We start from the raw sequence: 13,797 nt of genomic DNA on the forward strand, positions 1-13,797 counted from the left end.
AAATACTTCGTCTGGGATGGGAGAGCACATGGAGCCAATGTTTGCTAAGGTGTCGGCTTCCTCGTTGCTGGCTCTGCCGATATGTTTGAGCTCACACCCCTCGAACTTGGCTTCCATATTTTGATACAGCTGCCGATAGGCGATCATGTTGTCGCTAACTGCGTCGCACAGATTCATCGACTGTTGTACTACCAAGTTTGAGTCCCCGTAGATTTCCAGGCGAGTCGCTCCACACGCCTTTGCCATCTTCATTCTGTGCAGCAGTGCTTCGTATTCTGCTTCATTGTTTGTCGGCAGAGAGAAGTTCATACGTAGTATGTATTTCATCTTATCTCCTTGTGGTGATATCAGCACTACTCCTGCTGCAGCGCCTGTGCTTCGCTTTGACCCGTCGAAATACATTATCCATGATCCCGACATGTCGGGTGCCGCCGGTGTCTGGGATTGGATCCAGTCTGCCACAAAGTCTGGGAGGATTTGGGATTTTATGGCCATCCGGTTAACGTAAGTTATGTCGTGAGGTGCTATCTCGATAGCCCATTGAGACACTTGACCTGTGGCCTCTGGGTTGGTCATTATATTTTTCAACGGCGCTTCACTCACGACGACGATCGGATGCTCTGTGAAGTAGTGCCGTAGCTTGCGGGCTGACCTCCATACTGCATATGCCAGCTTCTGATGATGAGGGTACCTCTGTCTTGCGGGTGTGAGTACTTCGCTGAGATAGTAAACGGGCCTTTGTACGCCATGAACTCTTCCTGCCTCTTCTCGTTCGACGACCAAGACGCTGCTGAAGACTTGGGCTGTCGCAGCTATGTACATGAGCAGCGTTTCCTTCTCGCGGGGGGTTACAAGGACTGGAGACGTCGACAAGATCTTCTTCAGATTGTCGAAGGATTCCTGTGCCTCCTTTGTCCACTCGAACTTTTCCGATTTTTTCATCAAATTGTAGAAAGGCAAAGCTTTTTCTCCTAGCTTGGCGATGAACCTGCTGAGTGCTGCCAAACGTCCTGCCAACTGCTGCACTTGATGCAGATTCTTTGGCGGCTCCATGTCGAGAATAGCTTTGATTTTCAAAGGATTAGCTTTGATTCCCCTGGCCGAGATGAAGTACCCTAGTACTTGCCCCCCTGGTACTCCGAAGAAGCATTTTTTGGGATTTAGCTTGATCTTGTACCTATCTAGGTTATCGAAGGTCTCCCGCAAATCGTCGACGAGGGTGGCAGTGTGCTTCGTTTTTACCACGATATCGTCGATGTAGACTTCGATGTTTCGCCCGATCTGCTCTCCAAGGCAAGCTTGCATGCAACGTTGGTAAGTTGCTCCCGCATTTTTCAGCCCGAAGGTCATGACGTTGTAACAGAAAACGCCGTGTGGGGTGATGAACGCGGTTAGCTCCTGATCTTCCTTCTTCAATTTGATCTGGTTATACCCAGAGTAGGCATCGAGAAAGGAGAGGCGATCGCATCCGGCTGTGGAATCAACTATCTGATCGATCCGAGGCAGCGGGAAGTGATCTTTCGGACAGTGCTTGTTGAGGCCAGTGTAGTCGATACACATACGCAGAGCGGTGGTGTCCTTCTTGGGTACCATAACAGGGTTGGCCACCCATTCTGATTCCTTGAGCTCTCGGATGAATCCTGCTTTGCGAAGTCGATTGATTTCCTCACCAATTGCTCTCCTCTTGGGTTCAGAGAATCGACGCATCGACTGCTGCACTGGTTTGGCTGTCGGGTCAACATTAAGGGCGTGCTCAGCGAGTTCCCTGGGGATACCTGGCATGTCGGATGGTTCCCATGCAAATATCTCCCAGCGCTCACGGAGGAACTCAATGAGCGCGCCTTCCTATGCGACCGTGAGGTCAGCCGATATATTGACCGTTTTCTTCGAGTCAGTGGGATGCACCTGTAGCTTCTTGGCTTCCTTTGTAGCATCGAACTCGTCGGATCTTACGTTTCGGTTGTCGGCTGGTGGTTGCGTATGATCCACAGCTGTGTCGATCGCGTTGAGTTCCTCCTTAGTGCCGAATTTCGAAGCGATCTTCTGAAACTCCCTGTCACAGGTGTCTGATCGAGCAAAACTCCCGTGAACGGTTATTGGGGTCCCGTTGTTGCCTGGCATCTTTAGTTTTAGGTACGGATAATGAGGCACGGCCATAAACTTGGCAAACGCTGGCCTGCCGAGGATGGCGTGGTACTGGGACTCCCAGTCGACAACTTCGAACTCGATCTTCTCTTTCCTGAAATTGGTGGGCGTGCCGAAGACTACATCCAACGACGTTTTCCCAAGAGAATAAGCGGGTCGAGTCGGTATAATGCCATGGAATCCTGTGTCGGATTCCCTCAGCATATCGACTGTTAAACCCATTGCTTTCATTGTGTTGGCGAATAGTAGGTTTAGGCTGCTTCCTCCGTCCATGAATACTTTGCTCATGTTGTACCCTCCAATCTGCGCCTCAAGGTCTAGGGACGGCTTTCGGGTGATCTGTCCTGTCGAAGGAGATACTTTGTTCTGACCAATCGATGAATTTGGGTGTGTCGATCATAGCGACTTCCGCGTACTTCACTTCTCGCGAGAATTTCTTAATTTCCCTTTTTGAAAAGCTGGTTTTATGAATCATGCTGACCTGCCCGCGCGGTTCTGGGAATACCTCGGCTGGTACATATTCGCCCTTCTCCATTGGTTCGTATGGCTTCGGCACGTATGGCTCCGGCACGTACGGCTCTGCCCGATAGCTATAGGATCTCGCCCTCTTCTCCATCATGTGGACTCTTGATATAGCTTCACTCCTGAGGTCATCACAGAACTGTCGAATCTCCAAGAAGTGTCGGCAGTTCCTCAATATGTGACTGGATTTCTCTCGACCGTCATTTGGGTCGATATAGGAGTGGAGGTAGCACGGTGCATCGAGTTGCTCCGTGGCCGACAGGTGTGGTGAACGAGCGTGGCCATGGATCGATTGCATGCCCTCCTGTTCCCGTTCGGACTGGCGAGGGTGAGGCATTGCACATTCTTCTTCTCCATAGCATAATTCCCTTCGCCTTTTCTTCCGCCCCGTCGCGGGGTCAAAACTTCCTCGGCTGCTTCCATGCATGCTCCTGGGTGGAATTCCCAAAGTTGCTTCCAAGGTATCCTCTGCCGAAACCGAGGGCCTGAAATTAGACGCATCCGTCCTTGGGAGGCGGAGAAAGCCTCCGGAATCGACGATAAAGTGGACGCCTCCAAAGGTAGTGGTCATGTCGTCGCACGATTCCGCAGGAATTGAGTGCGACGTTTTGGGGTGAGGTACAAACTCGAAAGATCCGCAGCGGGTCGAATCCTTTGGATTTGGGGGCGTTGGCGACTCAAGCACGAACACTGCAGATGTGACTGGTACTGCCGATGCCCTGCCTTGTGCCGACAGGTTTCCCACAGACGGCGCCAATTGTCGAGGGTACTCCTCGCCAATGCCCTCCGTTAGGGGCTTAGGGTTGATGGAATCCTGTAGGCTGACACGAGACATCGGTTCACAGACAAGCGGGGAGAGCGATTTACCCAGGTTCGGGGCCCTTGATGAGGTAAAACCCTTACGTCCTGCCTGTCTGTTCTTTGATTATGAAGACAATAGGTTACAATGGGGTGCCGAATAGTTCGACTGAGATCTAGTCGAGATTGTTGTTGCTAGGGTTACCTAGCTCTAAGCTTTTCCTGGCTAAGGTTGCTAAGATTGTTCGTGTTCCTCGGCAGCCCCTCTCCTAGCCTTTATATAGGAGGCCAGGTCTCAAGGGTCCTAACCGAGGACGACTAGGTTTACAGTAGTTTAGATCCAATCTTTCCTTGTTTGTTCGCTTCTTTGTCTTGCCCGTCAAGGAATCTTCTGATGCGCCGACCTAGTGGCCCATCTCGCCTTCAGGTATCTTCATGGGCCTCCAATTTGTCAATACCAGATAGAGCAATACTGGTTATCGACATTGCCTTTTCGCTCCTCTTCATTGTCACTTTGTTTTAGTCGTTGTTGATTAGTTTGCGCTCATCGAACTCGGCCTTGATCCTCGCCCAATACTTCCCGTACTTTTAGTTGGCACCGATGATGGAGTCATGACTCACCGTCGACCAGGACTCGCAGAGACATTGATCCTCCAGAACCGTCCACTTGGGGCCTCGTGTGCCCGACGCCTTCTTCTTCTTCCTCACGCCGGCCGCGTCAACCTCCACGAGATCATCGCAATCCTCCGCGGCACCCGCATCCTCGTCGTCCTCTCCGTCGCCGCCCACTTCGTCCTCGTCGTCGTTGTCCTGCACTCCCTCCCCCTCCCCCTCCTCCCCTCCTTGTCTTCCTCCTCAGCACCGGCGCCCTTGAATTCGAGCGGGCCCCTGCGGCCAATGAACGGGGCGCCGTCCGCACCGGGTCCTGGCTCGTGCTGGGGCGCTTGCTCGTACGCCGGGGAGTAAAGGACGGCGTTGGGGTTGAAGCCTCCATGCGGCAGCGTATCCTGGTAGTGCGGCGACAAGTTTGGCGTCACGCACCAGGGAGTGGCGGAGGGTCCATCGTTGTAGAACCCGAATGTCGATGGAAACACCACTCCCGGAATGTACACCGACACCAACGTACTCCATGGGCTCGCGTTGGTGGCAGCGATATACCCGGCCAGCGTGTGCTGGTGCTCGTGCGCCACCAACGCCTTCTTCTCCAGCTGCGCCACCCTCCGTCCCTTCCGCTCCGCCGTCGACATCTTCCAGCGCAGACAGTCTTGATGCCACTGATCTTTGGTCCAGCCTTCCGGCTTCTTCTTCGGAGCCGGCGCCTTCCGCGGCTTCGCGAAGGGCGCCTTCGCCCCTTTCATCCCATTGCCCGGCGGCTTCTTGGCCATTTTTTTGGGGGCTATCGGCGGCACCATGGATGGGGAGAGGGTAACGGCGGCGGGAGGAACAGAGTAGCGACGGCGAGAGGGAGAAATGAATCGGCGGGATAGGAGGTACAATGTGTTGGGAGGGCAGAAATGCGCGGCGGAAGAGGCGCGATGTGGCGGGAGAGGCGCGATTTGGCGGGAGAGGGGACGAATTTTTCCTGTGCTGCTGGCGGGTCGGTCCCGCGTCTTCTCGCCTCGCTTTTCATTGTGTCTGGCGTGCCCGAAGCGTCCCGTGTGTAGCGGGAACGGGCTCGGAGCGCCGGACACCGTATTAAGCCACGCCGGATAAGAAAAAACTTTAAGGCACGCGGCTAAGAACTTTTTTTGTCCAACGCCCTAAATCTTTCTGGGACGTGGCTCGAGATGCTCTTACATCGACCTTGACAGGGGCCGTGTGGCCGTGTGTGCAGGCACTCCCGGCTCTGTGCTCCTCCCAGTCATCGAGAAAGAACTAGAATAAGAGCATCTCCAGTCGCGTCCCCCAAACCGTCCCCCAAACCGCGCCGGATTGAGCGTTTGGGGGACGTGTTTTGTTCGTGCCGCCTTTGGGGGACGTCGCTCCCCAGCCGCGTCCCCCAAACGCCGCCCCCAAACATTTAAAATAATATTTTTAACACATAAACCATTTATATCAAATGTAGCATATGAAAAAAAAATGTTTTCGAGGATTGTTTTCAAATTAAATTACAACAAACAATAAAACAAGTAATCAAATATAAAAAAAGGGCTAGATGATACATCAAGGTGCCACGGTATTTCCTTTGATCCTCCACAAATGCTCAACGAGATCAGCTTGAAGTTGCTCATGCACATTGCTGTCACGGATCTCTTCGTGCATGGCGAGAAAATCAGCAAAATCTGCAGGCAACTCATGATCAACCTCCGCGAGAGGGCCTTGACACTCATAGGGACCAACATGTGACCTAACATGATTCTTGCGGTCATCCTCGATGATCATGTTGTGCATGATCACACAAGCCTGCATCACCTCCCACATTTGGTCGTGAGACCAGCTTAGAGCAGGGTACCGGACAATGGCAAATTGTGCTTGAAGCACACCAAATGCCCGCTCGACATCCTTCCTGCAAGCCTCCTGTCGTGTAGCAAAGTGAGAATTCTTCAGACCTGATGGATTCGAGATTGTTTTGACAAAAGTGGCCCATTTTGGATATATACCATCGGCTAGATAATAGCCTTTGGTATATTGGTGGCCATTGATCTCATAGTTGCATGGTGGAGCATGCCCTTCCACTAGTCTGCTGAACACCGGAGACCGCTGCAACACGTTGATGTCATTGTGTGATCCCGCCATGCCAAAGAAAGAATGCCAAATCCACAGGTCATAATCTGCCACAGCTTCAAGCACCACACTGCAATATCCATGACGCCCTTTGTATATACCTTGCCAAGCAAACGGGCAGTTCTTCCATGCCCGGGCAGCATGCAATCGATGCTTCCAAGCATTCCAGGAAATCCTCTGGCAGCATTTTGTGCCATGATCCTTGCAGTCTCTTCCTCAGTTGGCCCTCTCAAGTAGTATTTGCCAAACTTTCCCACCACAGCTCGGCAAAACTTGTACATGCACTCAATGGCAGTAGACTCACTCATGCGAAGGTAGTCGTCCTGTGTATCGGCAGGTGCTCCGTATGCAAGCATCCTCATGGCGGCGGTGCACTTCTGAATGGATGAGAACCCGAGAACGCCTACAGCGTCGACCTTGAGCTTGAAGTAGGGGTCGAACTCTCGAACGCCGTGGAGGATATTCATGAACAGGCCCTTGCTCATCCTGTACCGGCGCCGACAATTGTCGGCATGTGTTGCCCCGTCGGCGACGTAGTCGTTGTGCGGCATGGCATGCCCCTCCATCCTCTCGCCGGGGCTTCGACTTCCTTCTTCCCGGCCTTGATCCTCGCGGCGCGGCCTCTTCCTCTTCTCCGCCTCGGCGTCAAGCATGTCCTGGAGGGACGCGATGATCGGCAAATGCTCCCGCAGGTCGTCGTCGAACGCTTGCTCGTCCTCCAGCGGCCAGGGCAACCATCTCATCGTCGCTGTCCATGCCTAAAGCAAAATCAATGGTTAAAATTGCGCCGAGGCAGACGACGCAACAAACGACGACCAATCGCGCCTACACAGCAAGTCGTCGAGCACCTTCGTGCGCGGAGGTGGGGCGGATTTGACGGCGCGTTACGGGAGGCGGCCGGCGACGCGGCGGCGGCGGCACGACCGGCGGGAGCCCTGCCCGCGACAACGGTGTCGACTCCAAAGACAAATCAGACGCCCAAACGGCCGGGAAATCCAGCGGCGGCGGTGGAGTGGGAGGCGCGGGAAGGAAGGAGCGACGAGAAAAGAGGCGCGAACCAACGGTTTATGCAAATAGTCGCCGACATGTGGGAGCCCGCCTCGCTTTTCGTTGTGTCCGGCGTCCCCGGAGCGTCCCCTGTGGGACGGGGACGGGCTCGGGGCGTCGGACACCGTATGGGGCCGCGCCGGACAAAAATGGGCTTTGGGGGACGCGGCTGGAACGCTTTTTTTGTCCGGCGCGCCCCAAATCCCTTTGGGGGACGCTTTGGGGGACGCGACTGGAGATGCTCTAAATGTGTCAAGCGAAAGGAAAGTAGCAAATTATAATTGGGCCAAGAGTCCATTACCCGAAGATCAGAAAGGTGGGCCAGCAAACCGGTGCCAATGGGGTGAGAGCTCTGTTATCCGAAATGATAACTGGGCTAGCCCAGTTCTAGACATGATTTTTTTGAATTATTTCCTGCAAAAATCTGTTACTAAAAGAAACTGTGAAAACCTGTTGAACTATCATGTTCCATACAAGAAAATACTCCCTCTGTACGGAAATGTAAGACGTTCTAGCAACTGTTTTAGCAGTCTTAAACGTCTTATAATCTGGTACGGAGGGAGTATAAAATAAAGAACCAGACAATCTAAAAAAACAACCAGGATGGACATGAGATGGCATTTTCATCTGAAGTTCTTACAAGACGAACTCATCATCAGACATGAACCAAAATGAAAAAAGATATAAACTATAGCCACTCGAGAAAAAAGAAACATGTAAACGTTATATCACTTAGGTTATGTTAGCAAGAATATGCTAACCTAACCTACTTCTTGATGTAAGCATTTTTTTGGGAAGGGAGATAGAGAATCAAAAGAGCCGAGCACAAAATCAATATACATGACATATATACAGGAGACACTCTACGCTATCGCACTATTTCACGCTATAATGTGAAAGAAGGGCCGAGCAGGCCACATAGGACTTGGTGTTCTATCACTGTGATTTCATTTGTATCTTTGGTTTTGTATTTCGATGGGCTCCCTTGGAGCTGGAGGCCTGCAGAAACATAACCAATCAATAAATTACTTTGTGTTCAAATTTCATCTTCTCATGAGACTTATGGCCTACAAACTGCAACAAAATTACCTGAACAGAATGTAAGATATCTTCCAGTTCTACGGTGATATCTGAGAAAACGGGCCGCATATGAGGGTTTTCATCCCAACACCGTTGAATCAATTTAGACAACCTTGGATGCACGGTTGAAGGGATCACCAAGCGAAATCCCTGATAAACAAGGAGCAATGAGCCAATGATCACTTTGGTACACCCACTATCGACAGTTGATTGCTCAATACTGAAACATACCTGTCTTACTGACAGTGCAGCTTGCAATGGTGTCAAATTTTCGTACGGGATCTGTAGGTAACAGTACCAAGGCAAGTTTAACCAAAGTTTACTGATGTTGGAAGAACTTGAAAGAGTAAAACCTGGACACAACACCAAGGTTTACCTTTGAAGTCACCAACTCCCACAGAACAATAGCAAAGCTGAAGACATCAGCCCTATGATCATAAGCCTTGTGGTTTATAACCTGGTAGGACAAAAAACTGTAATTAGCACATCTTGTATGCGTAATAATACAACACCTCAATTGAACAGAACCAACAACCTTCTGAGTTTTGTCTGACAGATCAAGCACAAATTGTTCCATAAACTGATGTGGGTAACTAATAAATTTTAAATAAAACAATGTCATTTGTCACGAAGTTATAGCACATAGTTTGTCCATCATGTTCAGGGACTTGGTTGTGGAAGCGTGTCACAATACAAGATCGTTGAGAAAATGCAGGATATCATATAGTTCCTAGAAAAGGAAAAGTACAACGAATAAAACGACAACACACCTCAGGTGCCATCCATCTGTAGGTACCAGTTTCAGCAGTCATGTCTCCCTCTTGTGATCGGTGACGAGAGACACCAAAATCTGCAATCTTCACAACCTATTTTAAGAAAGGAATCAGAGAAATTCAGCAAAACTAAATTTAAAAGTAAATAATAACTTATTAAAAATATGCATACTTGGCCGTTGCCAATTAACAAGTTGGCAGTCTTCAAGTCTCTATGGATGATGTTATTCTGGTGCAAATAATCCATCCCCCTCGAGATGCCAATAGCAATCCTAAGAATCACAGATAGCTCCAAGGTAATGTTTTTCTTGTGAAGGAAGTCATATAGATTACCTCCAGGCATGTACTCTGAAGCATAATAATAAGAGTAAAATATCAGTTGACAGGGGATTTCAGTTTGGCTGATGATATAGACAGACTTCTTTTTAAGCAAGAGACAGGGGCCTACAGTTTCAACTGTCAGAAATGAGTAGTAGAAGTTTGTATAAACAAGCGAAGGAACAGATGATCACTGCTGCCTTCTGGCCCAGCAGCGATCTTACATACACAGGACGAAACATAGAATGAATGTGGAGCAAACCTGTGAACAAAACGTAAGCAAGCTTCAGACTGTGGGTACGTCCAGCGGCACACCATCTTAAGTGTCGAGCCACTGGATGTCAGCTTCTCAATTTGCTAAATACTTAACTTGACACGCCAAAAGCTAGACAGACTAAACTACTTCAAAGTGTCCAAATCAATGAACTAAATGTGAGAAGACACGAGCAGGCAATACATGTCGTAGCAGGCCTCTCTGGGATCGAGTTACGAGAGAGTCACAGTAGAAAAAGCACTTTAAAATCATCAATTGCCACTATAATCATATCTGTTGCCCACTATAATCATAGCTGAAACTAATTGGGCAAAATGAAAGGATGGGCAGTGACCTGTCGATCCGATAGAAACAGAGTAAACATATTCTTCTGGTCAGACATATGTTTTTAATTTGTACTACATTGCAGCAGGATGTAGATACTCTTTATGTACGGATGTAATTTTCAAAACATCCCTCAAGACTTATCTGTTCTTGAAGTGCCTACCAAAATGCATAGAAGACATGAGTTATTCCTCCATCTTTCAAGCTCTGCTTTTATTTTTTCCTCTTCTCTAAATCAAGCTTATCAAATTTGTAATCAAGAGCTATTTATATTTAAATACTAAAGTATATGATGATGAATGATCAAGCACATACTGGTTAGACCTAAGCATGACCACAGACATTTAGCCACCAATACTAATCATAATGTAACTCTATCCCCATGCATGAGCACTTTCATGTGAGCCTGGAGCAACAAAGATACTGGGTCATCCATACAGCAGGAAGCAATATTATTGTCTGACCTGTCACAATGAGATACTTCCGATGCTTTGTGCATGCCCCGTAAAAGCGAACGACATTTTCATGATTAACACTCCTGCAAATGACTATACTGTGTTAGCATTGTCTGGAATTAGATGATTTGGTGTCTTGTTTATGGGTGAAAGAAGAAATTATACCTTAAAATCATTATTTCTTGCAAGAATTCTACATTTGAAGAATCATTAACATGTTCAGCTCTAAGGTACTTTATTGCAACATCCATACCAAGGTAAGTTCCTCGATATCTAAAAAACGAGAACAAAAAAAAAACAAGACCATTTGTTATTGGTTAGCAAACACCCCGATATCTCCACAAATAACAGTACAGTTGGTTTAACTATGTATGTTCGCATGTGACTTGTAAAACTATTTCACTGCGAAAATGCAAGAAAAAAGGCATGCAATCCACACTGGTAGTTAAGTGGTGGCTGTTGTTCTCATCCACTAACTTCATGTTACTCTTCCCAATATTTCCTAACCAAGTGTTATGTAGTTCCTGGCAGTGTTTATTCTTAATTAATGCAGAGGCTGGAATAATGCTTCCATTATGTGAACAGAGTTTTGCAGTTCTTACAAATCGCCAGAAGATCCAGATGCAAACTTATCCATAGGTTGCAGGAGATTCCTGTCGAATTCAGAATCACCAATCTTTTCTTGCAGTTCTCGTATTCGCTCCGAAGTTGAAGAATTTGTTGGATTAGATAATGAGGGCTGCATTCCACAAGGAAGTAAAAGTTGTAAGGAAAAGGTTATACATGGTGTGTTCATTCTACAGTCTTATAAATCTGACTTTCTGACTGCAAGTATTTACAACGCTGTATTTACTGTGAAAAGTTGAATTACCAGCACCTTTTGTAGGTAACCACGCAGTTACTTCAAATTTGAAGTACTCATGCAAGCAATGTAAAAGAAGGAGAGAATCATACATGACTACGTTTCGCTGTCTCCTTGAGCTGCTGCAGCAAACCATCTGTCTCCTGCATATAGCATGGGGCAATGTTTTTACTCAAGGAAATCCTTGTAAGCAACAGTCTGCAAACAAACACACAGATGCTTCACTACCAATAAGAATCTAGAGGAGTACATTGATAACCAAATTGCACGCAAGGCTTTTGCGCTTTCGCGAAAAAAGTGTAGCAGTTGAGGTGTTAACCATCTAGTTTATCGTCAGCACCATTTCGGTGACTACATCTTTGGAGGCGGGTGCTCCGATTTCATGGGTAAATGTCAACATACAGCTCTAGTTTTTATAAACTAATACCTACTTGCATGTGTGGATAGTTAGGGTACGATACGTTCAAGCCGAGACAGTCCTAGGTTTATAAATTCGTTACAAACTAAGATGGGGCCAAGAATTTTTAGTTTTGTTGACAACAACTAGGGTAAATGGGTAAAACACATATAACTGGCATTCTTGTGCCAACTGGAACTCTGAAGAGTGCAAAATATTTCATGTGTTTTCGGATCTGCCCCTGTAAGACCCAAAAGACACGTTGTGCACTCCCAGAGACGTGTTAATACACAAACTAGCAGTAAAAACATGCACTAAATTAAGTTTACCTCAGTTTCCCAGCCATCAACAACAAATACATCCAAACACAATCCATCTGTTGTTGAGAACACATGAGCTTCACGGATGTTCAATCCAATTTCAGACAGCAAAGCAGATAGCTATAAGAAGAATATAATTTAAAATTTGAGAGAAGTTAGGATGACATGGCACATATAGAAATGGAAATAGAAAAAGCACGGCAGATGGACTGGTAGTCCTAAGTGAAACCTGACTGAGGAGCTTTGGCTTGTCAATGGAGGAAAATATAATTTCATGAACAAGGCGGATTTCTGGAGTGTCCCTCCTGTGGAGAATTTAAATGCCAAATTCAGCAGTGTTTTTCATGGAAATGGTTTGACAAGACGAAACACACAAGCTGGAGACATGATACCATGCGGAAATGGCCTCAAAGTCATCTACGCCTTTGCTCCTCCCCAAGCTGAGGTCCCCCATCATCCTTTCGCACGGAAACTCAGCCTGCCTGTATCATTGCATGGCAGATATGATAGAAGCATTCTCTTAACAAGCAAGGTATGTTGAAAAGTGAGAAGTAAGATAGATTTGAGCAGAGATGATCAAGTGGATTGTAGAAGACGTTTCCCGGAGCAGGCTTGGTAAACCCGTACGTACCTCGCGCTGGAAGGCAGAGCATCCCCGCCATTGGCGTTTTCCGCCGGAGGGGACGGGGCGTCCTTGGGCTTCTCCTCCTGAAGACACTGCTCGATCGATCACGGCCGGTGGCAGAAGAGAGGATAGTATTGAGTGAGCGAAACTGAAGGAAAAAAAAAAAAAAAAAAGAGCGAGCGAGCAAGCGAGCGAGCGAGCGTTATATATGTATATGAAGAGAAGAGTGGATGTGAACTGACGCGCAGGAAGCGCGCGTGGAAGACTGGGCGCTTGTCGGGGTGTGCGCACTCGGCGAGGATCCTCCGGTGCAGCAGCACGTCCTCCGCCTTGTCCACCTGCAGGTCGATGGAGTAGCTGCACCCCCGCGTGCGCACACAGAGATCAGAAGTTTCAGAGATGGCGAACGTGACCCGCACGGCGTGGGTATGGTGACGGACCTGATGGGGAGGCGCTCGTAGTGCTCCTCTAGTAGCTGCTCGAAGAAGGGGTCGGTGAGTGCCTCCTCGTTGCCCATGTCCCGGAGGCGGTGGTAGATCCCCTTCCTGACGTCCTGCAACGGCGGCCCGCCGCCGGAGGAGGCGGCGGCGGCGGGCGGCCAGGAGCTCTCGCCCACGCCCTCCTCGACGGCGTCGTCGTCGCTGTCGTCCATCCGCGCGCGCGCGGGGGCCGGGCCTACGCGGCGGCCATCGCGGCGGGCTTTATGGGAGGGGGCGGAGTGCGCGCGACGGGGAGGAGGTGGATGGTGACGAACGGAGCGGGGGTGGGGAATCCGAGGGAGGGGGATCTCGTTGGCGGTTGCGGCAAGAATCTTCTAGAGGGCGGCGCCGGACCCGTATTTATAGGCCACCGGCGACAGACACGGTGAGCCAGCCAGCCAGCCACGGGCGCTGGAGAGTGGCGGAGGGATCTTCTGCGCCGGCGTGTCACGGCAGCCGGTAGGAACACGACACGTGGCTCCACGAGACGGGTCCTTATCCATTTCGAAACCGGGGCCCATTTCCTTCCGGGAGTAGCGGAGGTGGATTGGACAGACGGCTATCCAGATCCGGTCTTGCGTTGAACGGTTACCCGGTCCCACTTGCCAGTGGACGAGTTGAGTGTGCGAGAGAAAGACGAGATTCTCCAGATTC

At 49.2% G+C, this 13,797-nt stretch overlaps 1 protein-coding gene across 1 annotated transcript; it reads right to left on the bottom strand.

The window, feature by feature from the left end:
* Positions 1 to 7,823: 7,823 nt before the first annotated feature.
* On the bottom strand, positions 7,824 to 13,563 carry LOC127336654 (serine/threonine-protein kinase STY8). The gene is made up of 16 exons (XM_051363490.2): positions 13,105 to 13,563; positions 12,907 to 13,021; positions 12,671 to 12,756; positions 12,432 to 12,521; positions 12,269 to 12,344; positions 12,049 to 12,159; positions 11,415 to 11,465; positions 11,063 to 11,199; positions 10,626 to 10,733; positions 10,470 to 10,543; positions 9,262 to 9,437; positions 9,087 to 9,182; positions 8,693 to 8,773; positions 8,548 to 8,598; positions 8,326 to 8,466; positions 7,824 to 8,235 (listed from the first exon to the last, which is right to left on the bottom strand). Exons 1-16 carry the CDS (start codon positions 13,314 to 13,316, stop codon positions 8,173 to 8,175), a joined length of 1,668 nt encoding a protein of 555 aa, XP_051219450.1. The 5' UTR covers positions 13,317 to 13,563; the 3' UTR covers positions 7,824 to 8,172.
* Positions 13,564 to 13,797: the final 234 nt, after the last annotated feature.

Source organism: Lolium perenne, chromosome 2 (assembly GCF_019359855.2).
Source record: "Lolium perenne isolate Kyuss_39 chromosome 2, Kyuss_2.0, whole genome shotgun sequence".
NCBI lineage: Eukaryota > Viridiplantae > Streptophyta > Magnoliopsida > Poales > Poaceae > Lolium > Lolium perenne.